General features: G+C 59.5%; 1 protein-coding gene across 1 annotated transcript; it reads left to right on the top strand.

Annotated features, from left to right (window-relative positions):
• The first annotated feature begins 1,584 nt into the window (after window positions 1-1,584).
• On the top strand, window positions 1,585-25,482 carry MAPK8IP2 (mitogen-activated protein kinase 8 interacting protein 2). Its single transcript, XM_058022229.1, has 12 exons — window positions 1,585-1,719; window positions 6,879-6,984; window positions 7,207-7,449; window positions 9,811-9,913; window positions 10,682-12,883; window positions 13,559-13,634; window positions 15,274-15,446; window positions 19,745-19,854; window positions 21,352-21,471; window positions 22,157-22,227; window positions 23,151-23,249; window positions 24,419-25,482. The coding sequence occupies exons 1-12, from the start codon at window positions 1,655-1,657 to the stop codon at window positions 24,489-24,491; spliced, it is 3,441 nt and encodes a 1,146-aa protein (XP_057878212.1). The 5' UTR covers window positions 1,585-1,654; the 3' UTR covers window positions 24,492-25,482.
• The last annotated feature ends 1,265 nt before the right edge of the window (window positions 25,483-26,747 follow it).

Raw genomic sequence — 26,747 nt, forward strand, 5'->3', positions numbered from 1 at the left:
TCGGCCTTGCTTCGGGACATGGGGGACACTGAGGGTGTGGGGACATCGAGGGAATTGGGGGACACGGAGACACTGAGGGACTGGGGGACACAGGGGTGGCACTGAGGGACCCCACATCCCACGGGTGGCAGTGCGGGGGTCCCATTGCCCACCGCCGGAACTGGGACCGTCCCCGGTGTCCCCTGCGGCCCCAGCGGCGGCCGCTGTCCGGTCCCGCTGTCAGCACCAGGGACAGCTCCGCTCGCGGGCCCTGCGCGGCGCCCGGCCCCGCTCAGCGACCCTGCAGAGCGACCCCATAGAGCGCCCCATAGGGCCCGATCCCCTATAGAGACCTGACCTCCTTGTAGGCCCCCCGGTCCCCTATACACTCCCCGGATCCCCTATAGATCCCCCCGATGCCCTATAGACCCCTGTGCTCTGCTCCCAGTCCCCGCACTGCTCCTGCCCCCTCTTACCGGCCCCATAGACCCCCCGAGCCTCGCATGGATCCCTCAGGGCCCCTACAGAGCTTCGGGATCCCCTACAGACCCGCCCTACAGCCCCTCTGCCCCCCGTATGGCCCCTGCTCCCCTGCCCTGGGTTCAGCACCGCGGACAGCTCCACCCAGGCCCTGTCACCGCCCCTACAGAGACCCGCCCACCCTGACCACCCTACAGACCGCCCTGCCCCGCTACAGACCCACTGACCACCCTATGGATCCCCTGATCACCCTACAAACCGCCCTGCCCCGCTACAGGCCCACTGACCCCCCTATGGACCCCTTGACTCCCCTTTAAATCGTTCTGCCCCACTACAGAACCCCCGACCACCCCGCCCTGCCCCACTACAGAATCCCTGAACTCCCTGCGGACCCCCTGGCCACCCTATAAACCCTCTGGCCCCACTTTAGACCCTCGACCCCTCCTATAGACTCCCTGACCCCACTATAAAACCCCTGATGTCCTATAGACCCTACTGACCCCCTGTCCCTATAGACGACCCTGTCCTCCCTCGATCCGACCCCTTCCTGCCCCTCCCCGCCCCAGCTGATCCCACCCCATCCCAAATCCCCTTCCCATCCCAAATCCCCTTCCCTTCCCTTCCCTTCCCTTCCCTTCCCTTCCCTTCCCTTCCCTTCCCTTCCCTTCCCTTCCCTTCCCTTTTCCCCTCCCCTCAGGAGATTCCCCCCCCGCCCACCCAGGACCCCTCCCCATTCCCCCCCAATCCCACCCCCATTCCCAGAACTCCCCCAATCCCATCCCACACCCCCAGACCCCTCCTTCTCTGGACCCCCTGGACCGCCCCTCATCCCATCCCATCCCATCCCATCCCATCCCATCCCATCCCATCCCATCCCATCCCATCCCATCCCATCCCATCCCATCCCATCCCATCCCATCCCACCCCACCCCACCCCACCCCACCCGATCCCACAACTCCCTCCCTCCCTCCGGCCGCCCCCGCCCCTCCCGGCTCCTCCCTCTCCCCCCGTTATTCCCGCAGCTCCTCCCGCGCCTCTCCCCCCGTTTTCCCGCAGCTCCTCCTCCCTCTCCCCCCGTTCGTTCCCGCGGCTCCTCCCGCCCCCCGCCGCTCCCCCGCCGCTCCCGCAGCTCCTCCCGCCGCTCCCCCCCCGCTCCCGCAGCTCCGCAGTCCGGCGCAGCCCCGGCCGGAGAAAATGGCGGATCGCGCCGAGATGTTCTCGCTCTCCACCTTCCACTCGCTCTCCCCGCCCGGCTGCCGGTGAGCGGGGGACGCGCGGGGGATGCGCGGGGGGGATGCGGGGTCGCGCTGCCCTTCCCCTCCCGCCGTGCCGCCCTTGCACCGGGCCCGCGCCCCGGCCCCCCCCGCCCGCCCGTTCACCTTGGGATGCGGGACCGGGGGGGCTCCTCCGGCCCCCGCCCCAGCGCGGCCCTTCCCGGCCTTACCGGCGCCGCCATCCGGCCCCCGGAGCGCCGCGGGCGGGGGGCGCGGGGTCCCCTCCGTCCCTTCCCCTGCCCGGGGCCCGGAGCCCCCCCGGCCTCGGGGGCCGCCGCATCCCGGGGCCGCTGCGGGAGGAGCCGCCGCCGCCGCCTCTTTGTCTCTCCCGAGGCGCCGCAGCGGCCCCGGGATGGGGACGGGGATGGAGATGGGGGGGCCGGTCCCGGGAGCAGGGGGGGCCCGGCGCGGCCGGGGAGATGCCGAGGGGATCCGGGGGGATCCCGCAGCCGGGACGCCGCACCGGGGCCCCGGGATCGGTCACCTTCCCGCAGGGCCGCCGGGGGTCCCGCGGGGAGGGGACGCGGCGGGTCCCGCCCCGCGCCTGACCTTGGCTGGGTGCGGGGCCGGGGGTCGCGGTGCGAGCCCGGGGTGCGGGATGCGGGGTCGGGGTGCGGGCCGGGCTGGCGCACTGCGGGGCCGAGACGCCCGGCAGCGGAATGGGAAGGGCAGGAGGCGGCCCTGAGGGGCACCTGGAGCGCCCCGGGGATGCGGGAGCTGCGGAGAGAGGAGCAGGGACCGCGGGGCTGTGGGACGTGCCCTTGGCTGGCTGTGGCTGTGCTGGGCAGGGCTCCCCTTCTCTGGGGTGTCCCTGGCCCCAGGATGTCCCCTTCTCTGAGCATCCCCATCCCCAGGACGTTCCCTCCCCCGAGCATCCCAGGATGTCCCTGTCCCCAGGATGTCCCTGTCGCCGGCTGTCCCCTTCCCGGGCCGCAGCGCAGCAGGACCCCGGGCTGTCGCTGCCCGCGGTGGCGCAGGGAGGGGACGCCACGGCCTCGCTGGGGCCGCTCGGCCCCGGGCCGGCCCTGGGGCAGCCGGACCCGGTGCGGGGAGCGGGAGCTGTGCCCGGAGCCATCCCAAACCCGGGGCCGCTCCCTGGGGCTCCCCGAGCATGCCGAGATCAGCCGGGAACGGTGACGGGGAACACGAACCCGAACCCGAACCCGACTGTGCCTTCCCTGAGGAGCCGCGGGCAGGGAGAGGGTGCCCAGCCCGGCTGGAGGTGCCCGGTGGGGTGGGACCCCCTGGCCGGAGAGGAAAGGCCGGAATGGGCTGGGAATGCTCCCTCGATGTGGGAATGAATGCCCGAGGTGGGAATGGATGCTCGATGTGGGAATGGATGCTCGATGTGGGAGCGCTCCCTCGATGAGGGAATTCCAGGCGCGCACGCAGCCGGGCCTGGCGATGGCTCCCACCTCCCGCTCGGGCCGTGGCAGCCCCAGGTGCCAGCCAGGAGCCCCCGGTCCCCAGTTTGGGGTGACCACGGGGTCAGAGCAAGCTCCGGGAGCGGGCGGGGGTGCCATCCCCGCCCGGGCCGCTCTGGGGTCCCCTCCCGGTCACTGTGGGGTCCCCTGCCGGCTCTCGCAGCCCCCCCGGGCGGTGCGCAGGGAGCGGGGCTGGCAGCGATGAGGAAATTCCACCCGCCCGGGGCCTGCGCCGGCGGCAGCGCTCCCCGGGGAGGGAGCCCGGCCCTGGCAGCGCTGGCACCGCCGCTGTGCCTGCCCAGCCTTCCCGGCCCTGGCAGCGCTGGCACCGCCGCTGTCCCTGCCCGGCGCTGGCACCGCCGCTGTCCCTGCCCGGCCCTCCTGTCCCTGCCCTGGCACCGCCGCTGTGCCTGCCCAGCCCTCCCGGCGCTGGCACCGCCGCTGTCCCTGCCCGGCCCTCCCAGCCCCGTGCCCCTGCCAGGTGACACTGGGCCCCTTTGGGGTCCCCTCTGGCCCATCCCGGCTCGGGGTGGTGGCACTGGGGTCACTGGGATGCCGTAGGAGTGTGGGGGGTCCTGCAGGTTCCAGCCCTTCCCGATCCCCTCTGCCTGTGCGGGGCTGGGTGAGACCCCCTGGCCCTGTCCTCACCCTTGGCTCCGCTCCTGTCCCTCGGTGCCAGCCGGCCCCGGGAGTGTCCCCAAGGTGGGGACGGGCACTCTCCTTGTTCCCGCTGCTCATCCCCAGCGCCGTGTCCCTCACCCATGGCCAGGGCACTGACTTTGTCCCCAGCCCGGTCCCCAGGGGTCCCATCAGGGAGATTGTGGAGCTGGATGGGCTCTCACTGCTGGTTCCATCCCATCCCATCCCATCCCATCCCATCCCATCCCATCCCATCCCATCCCATCCCATCCCATCCCATCCCATCCCATGCCATCCCATCCCATTCCCGTGTCCCCCAGCCAGGAGCAGGAGCTGCTCCCCCACTGAAGAGGGTCCGGGGTGCAGGAGGGGACCCCGAGGTCCCCACCCCAGGAGGACTGAGCCCCACTGTACCTGTCCCCCTGTGTGCCCACAGGACCCCCATAGACCCCAGGGACAGCAGAGTCCTGGGGTTCTTCCTGAAGGGGGGAAGCCCCCGATATTCTGTGGGGCTGGGAGATGGTTTGGCACCCTATAGGGCTCTGCACCCGTAGGGCTCTGCTCCCTGACTTCCTGGGATCTCTACCCCAACATCCTGGGCTTTGCACCCTGACATCCTGGGCTCTGCACCCCAATATCCAGGAATCTGGTCCCCAACACCCCTGGGCTCTGCTCCCCAAAAGGCTCTGCTCCCTGACACCCCAAGGCTCTGCTCCTCAGCATTTTTGGGGCTCTGCTCCCCAACAAATCAGGTCTCTGTGCCCCAAAGGGTTCTGCACCCCAACATCCTGGTGTGTGCACCCCAAAAGGCTCTGCACCTTAAAACCCCAGGGTTCTGCTCCCTGGCATCCTGGTGTTCTGCACCCCAAAACCCCAGGGCTCTGTTCCCCAATAGCCCAGGCTCTGGTCCCTACAATCCAACAGGATCTGCACCACAATATCCCAAAAATCTTCTTGTCACCAAAAACTTTTTGCTCCTCAACAGCCCGGGGCTCTGCCCCCCAACACCCCAGAGTTTGGCACCCTGGAACCCCAAAGGGTTCTGAACCCCAAAGGGCTCGGCACCTCCACATCCCATAGCTCGGCACCCCAAAGGTTCCTGAACCCCAACATTTCTGTTCCCTGACACGCCAGGGCTCTGCACCCCGAAGGACATTCCCTCCCAGCACCCCAAAAGGCTGCGCTCCCCAACCCCCGGGGCCCCTCAGCCCCCAGCCCAGGGCTCCCCTGTCCCGTGTGTCCTTTGGGGCCCCGCTCAGCCCCGCTCCCGCTCAGCCCCGGCCCCGGCTCCGTTTCTGCCGCTTTTGCCCCAAATCTGCGCGGATTCGGCGCGGCCGTGCCCTACTTCTGGGAATTATGGGATTAGGGGAATCTTCCTGCCGGGAATCGGGGGCGGCTGCACCGCGGGGGGGACAGGGGACAGCCCTGGGTCCCCTTGGGGGTCCGACCCTGCTGCCACCCTGGGGCTGGGCCCCCGCACCCGCCCGAGCCCACCGGGCTGTCCCCAACCCCGCAGAGGGGGGACGCAGGGTCCCCCTGGTGCCCAGGTGCTGATGGGAGACCCTGAGGGGACCCTGGGTGTCCCCAACCCCACAGAGGGTGGGCACAGCGTCCCAGTGGTGCCCAGGTGCTGCTGGGGGACCCTGACGGGACCCTGGGTGTCCCCAACCCCACGGAGGGTGACAAGAGGGTCCCAGTGGTGCCCAGGTGCTGCTGAGGAGACCCTGGGTGTCCCCAACCCCATGGAGAGTGACCAGAGGGTCCCAGTGGCACCCAGGCACCCTTGGGACCGGAACAGGGGACCCTGGGTGTCCCCAACCCCACGGAGGGTGACCAGAGGCTCCCAGCGGCACCCAGGCACTGCCACACACCCTTGGGACCGGAATGGGGGACCCTGGGTGTCCCCAACCCCACGGAGGGTGACCAGAGGCTCCCAGCGGCACCCAGGCACTGCCACACACCCTTGGGACCGGAATGGGGGACCCTGGGTGTCCCCAGCCCCATGGAGAGTGACCAGAGGCTCCCAGTGGCACCCAGGCTGTACCTCCGCCCTCACGGAGCCCCCCCAAACCCCCAGTTTCTGTTTTCTGGCCCCAAGCCCTGCCGGGATTTCAGGATTTCGGGATTTCTCCCATTCCGCCGTTCCCGCAGGAGCCGCTGGTTTCCATGGCACCCCCGTTCCCTGGGAATGCGCTCAGGGGTGTCACAGCCCGTGTCCCCTTTGTCACCCCAGCCATGCCGGCGTGACTCCCCCCAGCAGCACAGGCCACCCCACGCCTGGTGACCGTCCCCTCCCCACCTCGGCTCCGGGGATTCTGTGCGACGGGAATTTGGGACATGTGGTGGCCTTGGCACCTCCACCCAGCTGGTGCCACCGCGTGGTGACAGCCGTGGGTGACGTGTGCCCGTGGCTGTCCTGTGCCAGCACACAGGGGTGACAGGGTGTGGTGCCACGTCCATATGGCAGCCGGGGGGGACAGCGTTTGGCGCCACGTCCATGTGGCACCCAGAGGTGGCAGGGGTGTGGTGACACGTCCCTGTTGTTGTCCTGTACTGCCACTAAGGAGTGGCAGGGTTATGGTGCCACGTCCATGTGGTACCAGAGGTGACAGGGTTGTGGTGCCATGTCCCTGTGGTTGTCCTTTATTGTCACTAAGGGGCGACAGGGTTATGGTGACATGTCTGTGTGGCACCCAGGGATGACAGAGTTATGGTGATGTCCTTGTGATACCAGAAGTGACAGAGTTTGATGCCATATCCCTGTGTTATGGTCACATGTCCCTCTGGCTGTCCTGGGCCAGCACCCAGAGGTGACAGTGTCCTGGTGCCATGTCCATGTGGGACTAGAGGGGACAGGGATGTGGCGCCATGTCCGTGTGACACCAGAGGTGACAAGGTTATGGTGCCATGTCCGTGGTGCTCCCATGCTGAGAGTGCCACCCACACACGGACGGATGTCCTCATGGTGCCACTCTGCTGGCTGTCACTGAGCCGTGTCCCCCGTGTCCCCGTGGTGCCACTTTGCTCTCACGGTGCCGTGAGGGCCTGGCTGTCACTGAACCATGTCCCCCGTGTCCCCAGGCCCCCCCAGGACATCAGCCTGGAGGAGTTCGATGACGAGGACCTGTCAGAGATCACGGACGACTGCGGCATCGGCCTCAACTACGACTCGGACCACTATGAGAAGGTGCAGGAGCCTGGTGGCCCTTGGGGACACCGCGGGGGCTGCCACCACTCACCCACAGCGGTGCCTTTGGTGGCTCTCTGGGTGCTGAGGCAAAGGGGACGAGCCGGGGGTCCCTCGTCCCCTCTAGGTCACCCCAGCGGGGACTGGGGATGGTGCCACCCCTCGGTGGCAGGGGGGTGGCCCTGGGCTGTCCCCTGGTCCCTGACACGGTGCCACCCGCAGGACTGCCTGGTGCTGGAGCGCGGGGAGCAGCCGCACCCCGTGTGCACCTTCCAGGACGACTTCCAGGAGTTCGAGATGATCGACGACAACGATGACGACGACGAGGAGGAAGAGGAGGAGGAGGAAGGCAACGAGCTGGAGGCGCCGCCGTCCCCCTCGGCCTCGCCCATCCCCTCGCCCGCCCTGGAGGAGACGCAGAAGCATCGCCCCACCACGCTCAACCTGACGGCCCCGGGCACCCAGGTGAGGCCGGGCTGGCCGCAGGTGTCCCCTTGTCCTGGGGTCACTGTCCCCTTGTCCTGGGATCACTGTCCCCATCCCCCCCGGGGTCACTGTCCCCTTCTCCTGGGATCACTGTCCCCATGGCTCCCTGGGGTCTGTGTCCCCTTCTCCTGGAATCTGTGTCCCCATCCTCCCTGGGGGTCACTGTCCCCTTGCCCCTGGGTCTGTGTCCCCATGCCCCCAGGATCTGTGTCCCCATCCATCCCGGAGTCACTGTCCCCTTGTCCTGGGATCACTGTCCCCATCCCTCCTCAGGGTCTGTGTCCCATGCCCCCCGGGGGTCGCTGTCCCCTCCCTCCTGGGGGTCACTGTCCCTTCCCTTCCATGGTCACTGTCCCCCCCCCGCCTTGGGTCACTGTCCCTTCCCCCCCTTGGGTCACTGTCCCCTCCCTCCCGGTGTTCTCCGTCCCCGGTGCCCCCCCCCCGCCGCGTCCCCCGTTTTGCGGGGCTCGGCGCTCCCGGGGTGTCCCCCCGGCCGTGTCGCCGCAGGGATGTCCCCGTGTCGCGGCGCAGGCGCCGCCGCAGTGTGTGGGAAGCGGCTGCACCGCCGGCGTTGCCAGGGAACCGCGGGCCCTCGGGAATTTCGGGGCCCCCCCTTTTCCCGGGAGGGCCCCGCGCGCTGCCGGCCTGGGGGGGCCCCGGGGGGTGGCGGTCACCGCGAGGGGACAGAGGGGACAGAGGGGACAGAGCCCGGGGGTCCTGCCCGGCCAGGCCGGGTCTCCGCGTGGCTCCGTCATCCCTTGGAAGGGGCGGGTGGGGCCCCTGGGTCTGCCCCATCGCGGGGTCCCGGGAGGCGGCGACATCCTGGTCCTTGGGCCCTGTGTCCCCACAGAACACATCCCTGTGTCCCCCCTGCAGCCATCCCCGTGTCCCCATGCCCTGTCCCCTGTCTTTAACCCTTCCACCACCCTTCACTTGTCCTCCCCCAGCGTGTCCCCCATCCCTGTCCCCTCTGGCACGTGTCCCCATTTCCTTCATCACCCACTCCCATCTCTCCCATCCCTGTCCCTCCTGCACCCATTCCCATCCCTGTCCCCGCTAGGACCCATCCCCATTTCCCCATTCCCACATCCCCCATTCCCATCTCGTCCCGTTCCCATCTCCCCTATTCCCATATCTCCCTTTTCTCGCACCCCCCGTTCCCATCTCCCCCATTCCCATTCCCCCATCCCTGTTGCCCCCCCATTCCCATCCCCCTGTCCCCTCGGTGCCCACCCCAGTCCCTGTCAGGGCCACCCCGGTTGGTTCCCCGTGGCCCGGCCGCGCTCCCTAATCCCCGCTCCCGCCGGGATGTGCCGGGATTAGCGCTGCCCGCGCTTCCCGGCGGGACTAATCCCGCTGCAGCTGCCGGCGCGACGTTCCCGAACATCCCGGGGCTCCCCACACCCCTGCGGGCCGGGGCCGTGCTGCCGGGGCCCCACATGGCTGTCCCGTGGCCAGCACCCTGCTGGGTTTGTCCCCGGGGTGGGCACCGTGCCACCCGTGCCGTGCTGTGCCGTGCCCCTGGCATGCTCTGGCCGGGCAGGGGATGCAGGGATGGATGCGGCGGCCCTAATCCGGATAAACCCACGCACGTGGCACGGGGGCTGCCAGGCACCCCAGAGCCGTCCCTGCGGCACCCCCGGGACCATCCCCACACCCAGCACCCCCTCCTGTACCCCCATCCCTGTCCCCACAGCCCCCATCCCCATCCCTGTCCCCCAGTGCCCATCCCTGGGGGTGTCCCCCCATCCCTGTCCCCTCCTGCACCCATTCCCATCCCTGTCCCCCCTGGGACCCATTCCCACATCCCCCATTCCCACATCCCCCATTCCCACATCCCTCATTCCCATGCCCCCATCCCAGGGATGTCCCCCCATCCCTGTCCCCCCTAGGACCCATTCCCACAAATTCCATCCCACATCCCCCATATCCCCATGCCCCATTCCCACATCCCCCATTCCCATCCCCCCAATCCCGGGGATGTCCCTCCATCCCTGTCCCCTCAGCACCCATTCCCATCCCTGTCCCCTCTAGGACTCATATCCCAATCCCCCATTCCCACATCCCCCATATCCCAATCTCCCATATCCCCATCCCCGTTCCCACGCCCCCGTCCCAGTGTCCCCCCATCCCCGTCCCCCACATCCCCCATATCCCAATCCCCCATATCCCCATCCCTGCCCCCATCCCGGTGTCCCCCCATCCCCGTCCCCCACATCCCCCATATCCCAATCCCCCATATCCCCATCCCTGCCCCCATCCTGTTGTCCCCATGGTGTCCCCGAGCGCTCCCAGGGTCGGGGGTCCTCACTGATCCCCCCGGCCCCTCTGTCCCCGCAGGATTCCCTGAACAACAACGGCGGCTTCGCCCCGCCCGCGCCGCGCCCCAGCTGGCAGGACGCGCTGCTGCACTCCTCCTCCTCCTCCTCTTCCTCACACACCGGTGAGCGCCGTGGCGGGGTCACAGGGGCAGGGTGACAATGGCACGGTGACAGTGGGCATGTGCCAGTGGGGCTGTGACAATGGCGGGGTGACAATGGGGCTGGGACAGTGGGGCTGTGACAATGCAGGTGTGACAATGCAGGTATGACATTTGGGTATGTGACAGTGGGGCTGTGCCAACGCAGGTGTGACAGTGGGGTTGTGCCAATGGGGCTGTGACAATGCAGGTGTGACAATGCAGGTATGACATTTGGGTATGTGACAGTGGGGCTGTGCCAACGCAGGTGTGACAGTGGGGTTGTGCCAATGGGGCTGTGACAATGCAGGTGTGACAATGCAGGTATGACATTTGGGTATGTGACAGTGGGGCTGTGCCAACGTGGGCGTGACAATGCGGGTGTGCCAGCGGGGCTGTGCCAATGGGATGTGACAGTGGGGCTGTGTCAGTGGCAAGGTGACAGTGGGGCTGTGCCAACGCGGGTATGACAATGCAGGTGTGACAGTGGGGCTGTGCCAACGCGTGTGTGACAGTGGGGCTGTGCCAACGCGGGTGTGACAGTGGGGCTGTGTCAACGCGGGTGTGACAATGCAGGTGTGACATTTGGGCATGTGACAGTGGGGCTGTGCCAACGTGGGTGTGACAATGCAGGTGTGACAGTGGGGCTGTGGCAATGGCGGGGTGACAGTGGGGCTGTGCCAAGGTGGGTGTGCTGCCGGCTCCCGCGGCCGCCCCGCGGGGTGACGCCGGCTCCGTGTCCCCTCCCCGCAGGACACTCGTCCCCCCACGCCTGCATCCTGGACGGACCCTGCCTGGAGAGCCCGCCGGGCCCCGGGGGGGCTCCCCCCTCGCTGCCGCCCTCCCCCCTGGACTCGCAAGGCAACAGCCCCGAGTCCCTGGCACATGGTAACCCATCGCCCCCGAGAGCCGCGCCCGATTTTAACATGAACCTCATCTCCGCTGCGCTCCGAGCTCCGCTCTCCCCGCCGCGCCCCCGCCAGCCGCCCCCGCCTCCTCACCCCTGTCTCTCTCCAACAGGGCCCGCGGCTCCCCCCGGCGCCCCCGAGGCCGCCCCCCCGCCCCAGGCCGCCCCCCAGGCCCCCACGCAGCCCCAGGGCGGCGGCAGCCCGGGGTCCCCCCGCCCGCAGCCGCCGCCGCGGCCCCCTCGGCCGGAGCGGGACGGGGCTCCCACGGAGCCGCTCAGCTCCGACGGGGAGGGCGCCCAGTCCGGCCGGGCCGCCAGCGTGCGCGGCCACCCCTCGGGCTCCTCGGAGACCACGTCGCCCTCCTCGGACCCGGGCATCGAGGCCGACCTCACGAGCCGCACGGCCAAGCCCTTCCTGCCCGGCGGGCGGCGCGGGGACGAGCTCAGCTCGCCCGGCTCTGACTCGGACGTGGACGGGGAGCTCGAGGCGGCTTTCGCCGGCGGGCGCCTGGTCAGCAACATGATCTCGTCCATCTCGGAGACCGAGCTGGACCTCAGCAGCGACAGCAGCAGCGGCCGCTCGTCCCACCTGACCAACTCCATCGAGGAGGCCAGCTCGCCCGGCTCCGAGGGAGAGCTGGAGCCCGAGCTGGAGGCGCCCGGCCTGCTGGGCATCAAGGACTCGCTGCTGCTGGACAAGGGCAAGGAGGACGAGGAGGAGCCGGCCGAGAGGGGCCCGCCGGAGCGCGGCGTGCTCAGGAGGGAGAGCCTGGCCGAGCTGAAGATGGATGCCTACTACGACAGCCTGGACCCGGCCGACGGCCCCGCACCCGAGGGCCAGACCGAGGTGTCCAGCGCCAGCCCCCTGGACCTGAAGATCGACCCCGACCACAGCCTGGAGAGCATCCGCCGCTCCTTCTACCTGCCCGTGGGGCCCAAGCTGATGCCCGAGGCGGATGAAGAGGACAACAGCGAGTATGACTCCGACTCGGAGTCGGAGCCCGACCTGAGCGAGGACTCGGACTCGCCGTGGCTGCTCAGCAACCTGGTGAACAAGATGATCTCAGAGGGCTCGTACCCCATCAAGTGCCCGGACGAGTGCTTCCAGAACAGCCACTCGCTGTGCGACACCATCTCTCCCGCCTCCGACCTGGAGCCCGAGATCCTGAGCGAGGCGCTGGACGAGGAGCCGGGCCCACGGGACTCGCCGGCGGTGCTGGCGGACACGGCAGCAGGGACACGGTGCCAGCGCGGCGCCATCGAGCTGGTGGACATGGAGACGCTGCGCAGCTCCCTGGCCGAGGCCGAGCATGCGGCCGCCGAGCCGCCGCCGGAGCCGCCGGCCGAGGAGCCGGGGCCCTTCCTGTTCCTCAGCAACCCCACCAACGACACCATCGCGCCCGTGTGCCCCGGCCGCCCCGTCGCCCTCGGCCGCCTGGACGCCTCCGAGGTCCTGGCCACCCTGGGCTGCCGCCCGGCCTCGCTGCCACGGGCATCCCCTGGCGCCGAGCCCACCGTCACCGGCGGGGATCGCCGCCCCGCCAGCCCCCGGCGCTGGGCCCTCGACGGGGACCTGGACTCGGGCATGCTGGAGGCCGACTCCATGATCGACGACGTCCGGTTAGCGCCCGACGCCGACCCCGCCGCGCTGGACGTGTCCACGGCCAAGACCAACCGCGGCTTCGCCATGGCCTTGGAGGAGGCCGAGCCGGCCTTGGTGGCCTCGCGCCGGGGCAGCCCGGCCGGGGAGGCGCCGGAGCCGCCGGAGCCGCCGGCGCTGGACGAGTCGCTGGCCTACGACTCGGTCAAGTACACGCTGGTGGTGGATGAGCACACGCAGCTGGAGCTGGTCAGCCTGCGGCGCTGCACGTCCGTGCTCAGCGACGACAGCGACATCCTGAGGGCCTGCGACGACGAGGTGGCCTTTGGGGACGGGCTGGTGGCCCCCGACGCGCGCAGCTCCTCCGAGGACTCGTCCCCCGAGGCCGACCTGCAGTTCTCCAAGAAGTTCCTCAACGTCTTCGTCAACAGCACCTCACGCTCCTCCAGTAAGTGGCGGTGTCGTGTCGTGACATGTCGTGACATGTCGTGACCTGTCACGGTGTCCTGGGCTGGTCTGGGTGACCTTGGCAAACTGGCTGCCCTCCGTGTCCTGCCCCAGCCATTCCCGTGTACCCTGTTTGTGGCATGTCATGACATGTCACGACATGTCTCAGCATGTCCCGATATGTCCTGGGATATCGTGACATGTTGTGCCATGCTGTCCTGGCTCTTCTCACACCAGCTGCCCTCCCTGTCCTGTCCCTGGCACCATTCCCTTGTGCCATGCCATGCCATGATACGTCACGATATGTCATGGCGTGTCGTGACATGTCACAGGAGACGGGGCAGGCTAACAGTGACCACAGGGGGTCCCCAGCCCTGCTCTGCTGGGCAGGGCCCAGGTGGGACCCCCAGGAGGGTTCTGACCCCACGAGTGCCCCCCAGGAACATGGGTGGGGATGTCCCTGTGGGGGTGGCAGCTGTCCCATGTCCCTGTGGGGGTGGACGCTGTCCCCATGTCCCATGGGGGTGGCTGGCTGTCCTGTGTCCCCATGGGGGTGGCAGCTGTCCCCCGTGCCCCTGGCATTGCTGTCCCCTGTCCCATGGGAGTGGCAGCTGTCCCCCTGTCCCCGTGGGGGTGGCAGCTGTCCCCTGTGTCCCTGGCATTTCTGTCCCCACAGGCACAGAGTCCTTTGGGCTGTTCTCCTGCATGGTGAACGGCGAGGAGCGGGAGCAGACCCACCGCGCTGTCTTCAGGTGAGGCCACCCCCGGTGACACCCAAGGTGACACACAGCCCCTGCCAGGGACACCCAGGGCCCTGCAGTGCCACCCCAGGGCTCCCTGCCTGCTGCTGGGGTGGCTGTCCCTGGCCTCTGGGGATGTCATGTCCCCCCACAGCTGCCACAGGGTTTGGGGGTGACCACAACATTGGAGTGGGGTCTGAGCATGGGGGATGAGGAGGGGATGAGGGGGACAGGGCTGTGGGTTTGGGGGTATCCAGGAGGGGAAGGGGTGTGGGTCTGGGTTTGGGGGTATCCAGGAGGGGAAGGGGTGTGGGGTCTGGGTTTGGGGGTGCCCAGGAGGGGAAGGGGCATGGGTCTGGGTTTGGGGGTGCCCAGGAGGGGAAGGGGTGTAGCAGGGTGGATTTTTGGTGAATGGCTGAGGGGAGTGGCTTTGGGGGTGATGAGAAGATGGATGGAGTGGCTTTGGGGCTGATGACCAGGAGGTCAGGGCTGTGACTGGGGCTGAGGTCAGGGCAGTGAGTTTGGGGCTGACCAGGAGGTCAGGAATGTGGTTTTTGGGGTGACCAGGAGGTCAGGGGTGTAGTGGGGTGGATTTTTGGGGTGGTGAGGGGCTGAGGAGAGTGGATTTGGGGTGATTGGAAGCTGGGAGGTACAGGACAGTGGCTTTGGGCTGACCAGGAGGGCAGTGCAGTGGTTTTGGGGTGCTGATGACCTGAGGGGTGCCAAGCAGTGGCTTTGGGGCTGACCAGGAGGTCAGGGCAGTGAATTTGGGGCTGCCCAGGACATCATGGCAGTGACTTTGGGCTGCCCAAAAGATCAGGGCAGTGAATTTGGGGCTGGCCAGGAGGTCAGAGCCATGGTTTTGGGCTGACCACGAGGTCAGGGTAGTGGCTTTGGAGCTGTCCACGAGGTCAGAGCAGTGACTTTGGGGAGGTGATGGTGACCTGAGGGTACTGAGCTGTGACTTTGGCGCTGCCCAGGACATCATGGCAGTGACTTTGGGCTGCCCACGAGGTCAGAGCTGTGACTTTGGGCTGCCCACGAGGTCAGAGCTGTGACTTTGGCGCTGCCCAGGACATCATGGCAGTGACTTTGGGCTGCCCACGAGGTCAGAGCTGTGACTTTGGCGCTGCCCACGAGGTCAGAGCAGTGACTTTGGGCTGCCCACGAGGTCAGAGCAGTGACTTTGGGCTGCCCACGAGGTCAGAGCTGTGACTTTGGGCTGCCCACGAGGTCAGAGCTGTGACTTTGGCGCTGCCCAGGACATCATGGCAGTGACTTTGGGCTGCCCACGAGGTCAGAGCAGTGACTTTGGGCTGCCCACGAGGTCAGAGCAGTGACTTTGGGCGGCCCACGAGGTCAGGGTAGTGACTTTGGGGAGGTGATGGTGACCTGAGGGTACTGAGCTGTGACTTTGGCGCTGCCCAGGACATCATGGCAGTGACTTTGGGCTGCCCACGAGGTCAGAGCTGTGACTTTGGGCTGCCCACGAGGTCAGAGCCATGGCTTTGGGGCTGCCCACGAGGTCAGAGCAGTGACTTTGGGGCTGCCCACGAGGTCAGAGCTGTGACTTTGGGGCTGCCCACGAGGTCAGAGCTGTGACTTTGGCGCTACCCATGTCCCCGTGCCATCCCCCTGTGCGTCCCCCCAGGTTCATCCCGCGGCATGAGGACGAGCTGGAGCTGGACGTGGACGACCCCATCCTGGTGGAGCTGGAGGAGGACGATTACTGGTACCGGGGCTACAACATGCGCACGGGCGAGCGCGGCATCTTCCCCGCCTTCTATGCCCACGAGGTGGTGGGGCAGGCCCGCGACGCCGTCGGTACGAGCCCGGGACCCCGCGATGGGGAGGGGGCTGGGGGCGTGGGGGGCCTCTCCGGGAGAAACCAGATTTGCTCTTGAACACCTTGAATTTTTCATAAGGGATAAACGCCTTGGGGGTGTGGCCGTAGCTTGGCCACGCTGCTTTTTTATAATAATTTTTCTTTTTCTATATTTATTTTTCTATGTGTACTTTTCTATATTTATTTTTATATTTATTTCTATATAATTTTTTATATATATTTCTGTACATATTTCTACATTTATTTCTATATATATTTCTACTTTTATTTCTCTGTTTATCTCAATACATATTTCTATATTTTTCTATGTTTTTCTATATCGATTTTCTTTCTATATTGATTTCTCTATATTTATCTTGCTACATTTATATTTCGATTTTTATTTCAACAATTATTTCTATATTTATTTCTCTATATATTTCTATATTTATATATATTTCTACATTTATTTCTCTATTTATCTCAATATATATTTCTATTATTTCTATATTTTTCTATATTGATTTTCTTTCTATATTTATTTCTCTATATTTTTCTATTTTTATTTTTATATATTTCTTTCTATATTTATCTCTATATTTCTTTCTATATTTATTTCTATTATTTCTATATTTATTTTTCTATATTGATTTTCTATATTGATTTTTCTACATTTATCTCTACCTTTATCTCTACATTTATTTCTCTTATTTCTATATTTATTTTCCTATATTGATTTTTCAATAATTATTTCTACATTTATTTCTACATTTATCTCTATATTTACCTTTACATTTATCTCTACACTTATCTCCATATTTATTTCTATTATTTTCATATTTTTCTATATTGATTTTCTTTCTATATTGATTTTTTTCTATATCGATTTTCTTTATTAACTTCATTTATTCTATATTAACTTATGCATTATTTATTTTTATATCATGTATAAATTATATATTATTTATATTGCATTGATTGCATACCTATTTAGGAGGATTATAAGTATTTAATAGTTTCTTTGAGTTCTTTTATATCCTCTGGGCATTTTTTAGTTTGGTTCCACCCCTGACCCATCGTGCAAGAGTGAATATTTGATTTTTGGGAGTGGTGAATGGCAGTTTTTCCCAATATTTATGCTATTTTTTCACAATGAGTGTGTCATTTCTTCCCAACAAACAGGGAGTTATTGACAGTCAAAGGGTCAGTGGCAGAAATCTTTTTACATCTTTTTTTCCCATATTATCTGTGTGGTTTTTTTAATGTTATTTAACCACACAGAGAGTTTTAGTTATTTTCCTTATCCGAGTTATTATTGTCAGATAGTTCCAAAAATAAAAGCATTAGTTAGTATTTTGTAACTGTGTGTGTACTATGTGTGCTGTGTGCTATAACATTAACTTTTACTTGTTGTAAAAGTTATTGTTATAGCACACAGCACATAGCTCCTATATTAATATTTTGTGAAAGCGAAATTTAAAATAATTACAGTTTAAACTAATCTATATATCTATAATATATATTTTATGTAATTTATTATTTTAAACAAGAATATATATTTATCACACCAACATATACAATCTACAGGGATTAGGGTATTGACCACAAAAGGCTGACAAATTATATAAAAAATGACAAATTATATCAACTTATATAAAAAGTAGTTAAAAAGAGATTTAATAATTTATTATCTTTAAAAAGAGGTTGCAAATTTTAATTATATAAAAATAATTTGTAGAAGTTAATATATAATAAATAATATATTAGAAAATATATAAAATATATAAAATATAAATTTAATATATGTAAAAAATAAACAATATATAAAGAATAAAATATATATAAATAATATAACATATATAAATAATATGTAAAACATAAATAATGTATAAAGAATAAATAGTACATAAATACGATATAAAAAATATAAATAGTATATAATTTATATAGTATATAAAATTTAATGTATTAGTATAGAATAAATAATCTATAAAGTTAACATAGAATAAATAATCTATATGATTTAAGCAGAGATTACCAACTGTACTAAATTAAAATAATTTTCAAAAGTTAATATAGTATAAGTAATAAATTTAAAAAATATATTAAAAATATATAAATATATTATAATAAATAATAATATATAAATTAAAAATATAAAATATAAATAATATGTAAAGAGTAAATAATATGTAACTAATATATAAGATATATAAATAATATGTAATTGATATATAATATAAAAATATATAATGTATAAGTTAATGTAGAATAAATAAGGTAATATAGGATAAATAATATATTAAAAATATCTATAAATATATAATGATAAATAACAATATATAAATTTTATTTATATACATAATATATAAACACTATAAAATATAGAAATAATTCATAATTTTTGTATAAAATAAATAATGTATAAATTAATATAGAATAAATAGTCTATATTATTTAAGCCGAGATTACAAACTATACTAAATTATGATAATTTGCAGAAGTTAATACAGAATAGTGACAGCCAATGGCTTCTATGGCCCTCTTGGCCACCAGGGCCCATGGCTCGAGCTCAGCTGGGCATCGACCAGTGATGTGACAGTCCCTGACGGTGTGGCTGGGCAGTGCGAGGCACAGAGGGACCTGCTGGGCAGCAGGGCAGGAGCCCTGGTGTGCCCTGGTGGCCAAGGGCCCAGTGCCACCTGGCTGTGTCACACTGGAGGGCACAGCAGCAGGGAGGTCACTGTGCCCTGGTGGGGTGCCCAAGGGCCCAGTGCCACCTGGCTGTGCCACAATGGAGGGCACAGCAGCAGGGAGGTCACTGTGCCCTGGCACGGGCAGGGCTCAGCTCCAGGGCTGTGCCAGCTGTGCCCCCTCAGCCCGGGCAGGACCTTGGGACACTGAGCAGGGCCAGAGGGGCAGCGGGGCTGGAGAGGGGCTGGGACACAACCCCTGAGGGAGCCCTGAGGGAGCTGGGGGTGCTCAGCCTGCAGGGAAGGACACTCAGGGTGCCCCCAGCACTGTCACAGCTCCTGAAAGGTGCCTGTGCCCAGCTGCCCCTGGGCTCTGTCCCCAGCAGCACTGGCACACCCAGAGCACACAGCCTGAGCTGGGCCAAGGGAAATCCAGCTTGGAGAGCAGCAAAAAGCTTTTCCAGCAAGGGGGAGAAAGTTCTGCAATGGCTGCCCGGGGAGGGGGTGCAGTCACCATCCCTGGGGGTGTTTAACCAGCCTGGAGGTGGCACTGGGTGCCAGGGCCTGGGCTGGGCTCCAGGGCCCTGAAGGGCTCTCCCAACACAGGGATTCTGTGATTGTGAATTCTGTGTGATTCTGTGACTGTGTGTGATTGATTGTGTGATTGACTGTGTGATTCTGTGATGCTGTGTGATTGTGTGTGGTTCCATGATTGTGTGCGATTGTGAGATTCTGTGAGATTCTGTGAGATCCTCTGTGATCCTGTGTGATCCCTTGTGACTGATTGTATGATTCTGTATGATTCTGTATGATGGATTGTGTGATTCTATGATTCCCTGGTTGTATGATTCTATGATTGTGTGATTCTATGATGGTGTGTCATTCCGTGATCCTGTGATTCTGTGTGATTGTGTGATTCCATGATCCTGTGATCCTGACATTCCATGATTGTGCGATTTCCTGATTCTGTGTGATTCTGTGATTGTGTGATTCCAGTATTCGGTGTGGTTGTGTGATTCCCTGATTCTGTGATTGTATGATTCCATGTGATTCTGTGTGATTCCCTGATTCTGTGATTCCTGATTCTGTGTGATTCTGTGATTGTGTGATTCCAGTATTCTGTGTGATTGTGTGATTCCAGTATTCTGTGATTGTGTGATTCCATGTGATTCTGTGTGATTCCCTGATTCTGTGATTCCTGATTATGTGTGATTCTGTGATTGTGTGATTCCATGATTCCCCATTCCTGTGTGATTCCGTGATCCCCCAATCCTGACATTCCGCCATTCTGTAATTCCCTGATTCTCTGTGGTTCCCCGATCCCGTGTGATTCCGTGATCCTGTAACCCTGTCATTCTGCCATTCCCTGATTCCGTGATTCCATGTGATCCCATGTCACTCCGTGATCCCGCCATCCCACTGTTCTGCCATTCCCTGATTCCGTGGTTCCGTGTGATCCCGTGTCACTCCGTGATCCCGCCATCCCACCGTTCTGCCATTCCCTGATTCCGTGATTCCGTGTGATCCCGTGTCACTCCGTGATCCCGCCATCCCGCCGTTCTGCCATTCCCGACGCCGTGCTTGCTGACGCCGCTGTCCCGCAGGGCTGAAGCGGAACCCGTGCTGGGTGGAGCGGTTCAACGTGCAGTTCCTGGGCTCCGTGGAGGTCCCGTACCACCAGGGCAACGGCATCCTCTGCGCCGCCATGCAGAAGGTGAGCGGGTGAAAACAGCCGGCACTCGCTGCTCTGGGCAGGAAATCTGGATTTTTATGGCACAGGCCAGATTTGATGGCATTATCAGAAATTATTATTATTGGCGTACATTAATTATTGTATATTTCATCGTTAATATCATAAAATTAATTAAAATTATAATACATTATTTATGTTGTAATATAATATTATTTATATTATAATTATATATAAAATATTGTATTATAGTTATTAAATTATATTTAAACTATATCATTATATTATTATAGTATTGTATATAATTATATATACAATATATAATAATATACAATATATGTATATATAATATATATAATTATATATATAATATATATACTATATATAGTTATATAATAATAACAATATTACTATATAATAAGATTATTATATAAAATAATATTATTAAGTTTATAATTTATATTTATTATTATATATATAATATATATATAATTATATACAATATATATACGATATATAATTATATAATAATAACTATATTACTATATAATAAGATTATTATATAAAATAATATTATTAAGTTTATAGTATAAATATTATAATTATATACTATAATATTAATTATATATTAATTATACAAACTATTATAGACCATAATTATTAATTGTAATATTATCTATAATATATTAATACATAATATAGATTATGTATTTATAATATAAATAATAGAAATAGTAATAAATAATACAATTATTGTAATATAAATAACAATATTATTAAGTAGTATTGATAATATTATCTAAACACAAACATGTAATATATAATCATTATATAATTATATAGAATAATTATACAAGCTATAATGTGATATTATATGATTGATATGAATATGATATTATATGATTGATATAATATAATTAAGATGATATTATTATTGTCAGATCTAATTGTAATTAACAACACACTCACACTCAGTTCATCAGTATCTGTCAAACTTTATTTTTAGTCCATTTCCACACCTTTTCTGCTCATTCTCAAAGAACAGATCTCTTTTTATTCCAGGTGCAGCCTGTTTTTTACCCAGGAATACATAATTTGTTATTAACCAACTTTTCACTCTCAAGATTGCAAAAATAGTCTTGAGAATGAAAAGTCAGTTGATAAGATAAAAAGTCAGATGATGATGATGATGATAATAATAATAATAATGTCAGTTGATTAGATGAAAAGTCAGTTAATAATAGAAAATAATTATAATAAGAAGAAAAATAATATAATATTAAATAATAATAAAAATAATTATAATAATAAGAAAAATAAATAATAAATTAATAGGTAATTAATAATAGTAAATTTGGCACGGGAACTTGGGAGCTCTTGCTGAGCCGTGCTTAGCAGAAGGAGCAGACCCCAGCCTTGCCCCACGAGGCTCCCTTTTACAATCTCTTATCAATATTTTATAATTTTACCTCTCTCCATTTTCCCTTTTTTTGCCGTTTCCCGCCTCTCCCGCTGTCCCAGATCGCCACCACCCGGAAGCTGACGGTGCACCTGCGGCCCCCGGCCAGCTGTGACCTGGAGGTGACACTGCAGGGCATCAAACTCATCCTGACCGTCACCGAGTACAGCCCCGAGCACGAGGTCGGGGACGGGGACACCGGGGGACAGTGGGGGGACAGTGGGGGGGCAGGGGTCTGGGTTTGGGGGGGGCAGGGGTCTGGGTTTGGGGGGGACAGTGGGGGGGCAGGGGTCTGGGTTTGGGGGGGACAGGAGGGGACAGGGGTCTGGGTTTGGGGGGGACAGGAGGGGACAGGGGTCTGGGTTTGGGGGGACATGGTGGGGACAGGGGTCTGGGTTTGGGGGGACAGGAGGGGACAGGGGTCTGGGTTTGGGGGGACAGTGGGGGGACAGGGGTCTGGGTTTGGGGGGCACATGGTGGGGACAGGGGTCTGGGTTGGAGGGGGGGACAGGAGGGGACAGGGGTCTGGGTTTGGGGGGACATGGTGGGAACAGGGGTCTGGGTTTGGGGGGGACAGGAGGGGACAGGAGTCTGGGTTTGGGGGTGACCAGGGCAGGAGGAATGGGGGGTGGGTTTTGGGGGGCTCAGGGGTCTGGGTTTGGGGGTGACCAGGGCGGGAGGAATGTGGGGGTGGGTTTTGGGGGGCTCAGTAGTCTGGAGGTGAGCAGAGCAGATGTGGGGGTGCCCAGCAGGTGCAGGGTGCAGGGCTGTGGGTCTGGGGGCCGATGCTGAGGGCGGGCACAGATTTTGGGGGGCTCTGGGCCCCCAGACCTGACCCAGCCCCTCCTGTGCCCCTGTCCCCCGCAGTTCGAGCGCTGCAGCCACTTCTTCCAGATGAAGAACATCTCCTTCTGTGGGTGCCACCCCCGGAACAGCTGGTGAGCCCCCCGTGCCCCCAGGGGCACCCCCAGGGACCCCCACCCTACCCAGGTGCACGCAGGAGACCCTCACCCTGCCGGTAGCACTCCAGTTGATCCTCACCCCACCTAATGACATCCCAAGGAGCCCCTACCCCCTCCAGGGACACCCCAAGGAGCAGCCACCCCATCCAGGGTCCCAAGGGACCCTCACCCCATCCAGGGACACTCCCACCCTTGCAGGGATGCCCCAAGGGACCCCCCCACTCTGCTAGGGATACCCTAGGGGACCCCTTACTCTACCCAGGGACACCCCAAAGGACCCTCAGCCCATCCAGGGGCACCCCAAGGGGTCCTCACCCCACCTAAGGACACCCCAATGGACACCCCCACAGTGCCAGGGACATTCCAAGTGACCCCCACCCCATCCAGGGACACCCCAAGGGACCTTCACCCTACCCAGGGTCACCCCAAAGGACCCTCACCCCATATAGGGGCATCCCCAGGGACCCCCTACTCTGCCCAGGGACACCTCAAAGAGACCCTCACCCAATTCAGGGACACCCTAAGGGACCCCACCCCATCCAGGGGCACCCCGAGACACCCCCACACTGCCAGGGGCACCTCAAGGGACCCTCACCCAATTCAGGGACACCCCAGGGAACCCTCACCCCATCCAGGGTCACCCAAGGGACCCTCACCCAATTCAGGGACACCCCAAGGTACTCCCACCCTACCCAGGGACCCCAAGGGACCCTCATCGCATTTAGGGACACCCCAAGTGACCCCATCCCACACAGGGACCCCGCGGTGCCACCCCGGAGTCCCCTGCCCGCCCCGGTGTCCCTGGGGTGGCCGTCCCGGACTCTGGGGGTGCCCCCTGGCAGAGCCCGCCCGGGGCAGGTTTGGGGTGCCCCCTGAGCCCGTGCCCCCCACCCCCGCAGCTATTTCGGGTTCATCACCAAGCACCCGGTGCTGAGCCGCTTCGCCTGCCACGTGTTCGTGTCGCAGGAGTCCATGAGACACGTGGCCGAGTGTGTCGGGTACGGCACCGGGACACCGGGGGGGCACGGGGGGCACGGGGGGCACCAGGACACAGGGCGACACCGGGGGGACATGGGGGTACAGGGGACACTAGGACACCGGGGGAGTATGGCGATTATGGGGGACACGGGGGGTGTGGGGGGCATGGGGAACACCGGGGGGTACAGGGGACACGTGGGGCACGGGGGCATGGGGGGTACAGTGGGTACAGGGGACACGGGGGGCATTGGCAACACCGGGGACACGTGGGGGACATGGGGGACACAGGGGGCACACGGGTGTACAGGGGACACGGGGCACTGGGGACACCGGGGACATGGGGGGGCACAGGGGACATGGGGGACACGGGGGGCACGGGGTGGCTGGGATGGGGCTGGGGGCACGGGGGTTATGGGGGTACGGGGACGTGGGAGATACAGGGGACAGAGGGGCACAGGGGGTCTGGGGGGCACGGGGGGCAGGGCATGGGGTGTTGGGGCTGGAGGTTTTGGAGGCTCTGGGTGCCAGGGGATTGGGGGTGCAGAGGGTCTGGGTGCCAGGGCTTTGGGGAGTCTGGGTGACAGGGGGCAAGGGGTGACAGGGGGGCTGGGAGTGCTGGGGGTCTGGGTGCCAGGGGATTTGGGTCTGGGTGTCCGGGATTGGGGGTACCAGGGATTGGGGTCTGGGTGCCAGGGACTGGGTCTGTGTGGCGGGGGATTGGGGTGCCAGGGGATTGGGGTCTGGGTGCAGCATTATGGGGTGCAGGGGTCTCTGGCTGTACTGGGGCTGGGGTCACAGGGTGTGAAGGTTTGGGGTGCTGAGGGCTGGGTGTGGGGGCTCTGTGTGCCAGGGACTGGGGGTGCTGTGGGGCTGTGGGGTCTGGCTGTGCCAGGTTTGGGGGGTCTGGGGATGCTGTGGGTCTGGCTGTGCCAGGTTTGGGGGGTCTGGGGATGCTGTGGGTCTGGCTGTGCCAGGTTTGGGGGGCTGTGGGTCTGGCTGTGCCAGGTTTGGGGGGTCTGGGGATGCTGTGGGTCTGGCTGTGCCAGGTTTGGGGGGCTGTGGGCGCTGGGATCCAGCTGTGCCAGCTCTGGGGGTACCAGCCCCTGTTTGTGGGGTCTCAGTGGGTCTGGGGGTGTCTCTCTGTGCCCCCTCCCCTCGCTGACCCCCCTCCCCATGGCTGCCCCCCCAGCCGAGCATTTCAGGAATATTACCAGGAGCACCTGGAGTACGCCTGCCCCACAGAGGACATCTACCTGGAGTAGGGTCCCTGCCACCCCCGGCATTCGGTGTCACCCTTAGGGACGCTGTGTCACCCTTAGGGACTCGGGGTCACCCAGCCAGGGACTCTGGGTCACCCCAGAGACTCGGTGTCACCCTTAGGGACTTGGTGTCAGCCCCAGGGATTCTGCATCACCCCCAGGGATTCTGTGTCACCCTTAGGGACTCTGTGGGACCCCAGGGACTCGGTGTCACCCCAGAAACTTGGTGTCACCCCCAGGGACTCTGTGTGACCCTTAGGAACTTGGTGTCACCCTTAGGGACTCTGTGTCACCTCCAGGGACCCTGTGTGACTCCCAGGGACCCTGTGTGACCCTTAGGAACTCGGTGTCACCCTTAGGGACTTGGTGTGACCCCAGGGACTCTCTGTGACCCCAGGGTTTCTCTGTGTGACCCCCAGAGTCTCTGCCCCCCCCGCGCCCCCCCGCACGCCCCCCCCACCTCTCGGGGGTCCGGGGGTCCCCTCGGGGGGTGGCACAGCCCGGGGGGGGTGGCACGGCCCGAGCAGCCTCCCCTGCATGAGCACGGCCAGCGCGGGGGGCAGCGGGCCCGCGGCTTTGGGGGCACGGGGGGGTCCGGGGGGGTTCGGGAGGGCGTCCAGGGGCAGCTCGGGGGAGGGAATCTCCGCGCACCCCCAAATCCGCGCTGCCCCCCCACAGGAGCGGGGATCCCCCGGAGCCGCCCCCCGCCCCGGGCGTGCTGCCCCTCGTGTCGGTGTCCCCGGCTGTCCCCCCCCCGCCCGCCACCGAGCTCGGGACCCCCCCGGGGCCGCCCCCTCCTCACTGCTGTGCCTGGTGGTCCCTCGCTTCGGCCCTGTCGCCCAGCGCTATCGTGACTATATCGCCACCCGCTCGATGTCCCGGTATTTATCTGTACTCAGCAGCCAGAGGAGCCCCCGAGCCACTGTGCCACCCCGGCTGTCCCCACGCCGTTGTCACCCACTTGGTCTTTCAATAAAATATATGCTTGGTGTGAGCTGGGGACAGTCCTGGCACGGGAGGGGACAGGGGTGGGGACAGGGTGGGGACAGTCCTGGGGACAGTGTTGGACACTGGTGGGGTCAGTGTTGGGGACAGTGCTGGGGCACTGCTGGGGACACCGCTGGGACACTCCTGGGGACATCCAGGCCATGCTGGACACCCAGCTGAGTTGGGGACACCCAGATGAGTTGGGGACATTTGAGTGAGTTGGGGACACCCAGACAAGTGGGGACCCCCAGCCCCTTCCCTGTCCCTTTGTCCCTTGGCTGTGCCCCCCGAGGGTCACCCCCTGCCCTGGCCCTGGGGACACCAGTGGGTGGCCAGGACCTGCTGGGGGTGTGACGCTGGGGACAGTGGCTTCGTGCCATTGATGTGGCACCTGTGGGAGCCAGAGCACCCCAAATCTCACCCAGGGACACCCCAAAACTTATCCAGGAACACCCAAAATTCACCCAGGAACACCCCAAATCTCACCTGTGACACCCCAAAATTCACCCAGGAACACCCAAAATCTCACCCAGGAACACCCAAAATCTCACCCAGGGACGCCTCAAAATCCATCCCACCCATCCTACTCAGAATTCATTCATCCCAAAATTTGAGGGGCACCTCAAATTTCACCTGGGAATGTCCCAAAATTAAACTGGGGCACCTCAAAATTCAGCCAGGACAACCTGAAATTCAACCGAGAACACCCCAAAACTCACTCAGGGACACCCCAAAATTCACCTGGGGAACATCAAATTTCAGCAGGGAGTACCCCAAAATTTATCCAGCAAAACCCCAAAATTCAGCCGGGAAACCCCCAAAATTCAACCGGGGACACCCCAAAATTCAGCCAGGAAAACCCCAAAGTTCAACTGGGGACACCCCAAAATCCACCCATGGGGCTCTGTCCCTCGGGAGCTCCCCTTGTCCCCCCCTGTGTGGGGCCAGGACCACCGCGGGATCTGAGTGAGCACAGGACCAGGCGGAGCTTTCTTATAAATTTATTACATAATAATAATAATAATTAATAATAATAATATAATATAAGAAACATAGATCTCTGTGGGGGATGTGTATCACAACGTCAAGGGCGGGAGGCGAATGGCCGCACCTCCGTGACTCCGGAGAAGGAGAAAGCTCCTCCGAAAATCCATACAAAATTAAGGGTGAAGTCAAACTGACCCTGGGAAATTAAAAACGGAACGAAAACCCACAGGTGAGTCCGGCTGGGGGACGGAACCGAGAGTGTGGCGGGGCCGGGCTGTGCACATG

This window comes from Melospiza georgiana, chromosome 4, assembly GCF_028018845.1.
Source record: "Melospiza georgiana isolate bMelGeo1 chromosome 4, bMelGeo1.pri, whole genome shotgun sequence".
Lineage (NCBI taxonomy): Eukaryota > Metazoa > Chordata > Aves > Passeriformes > Passerellidae > Melospiza > Melospiza georgiana.

Excerpts from the sequence above, each read along its gene's own strand:
- MAPK8IP2 (XM_058022229.1), top strand. The coding sequence starts at position 1,655 with ATGGCGGATCGCGCCGAGATGTTCTCGCTCTCCACCTTCCACTCGCTC. Across the intron at positions 13,635-15,273 it reads ACCCACCGCGCTGTCTTCAG|GTTCATCCCGCGGCATGAGG; the intron begins GTGAGGCCACCC and ends GCGTCCCCCCAG. Across the intron at positions 21,472-22,156 it reads AGTACAGCCCCGAGCACGAG|TTCGAGCGCTGCAGCCACTT; the intron begins GTCGGGGACGGG and ends TGTCCCCCGCAG.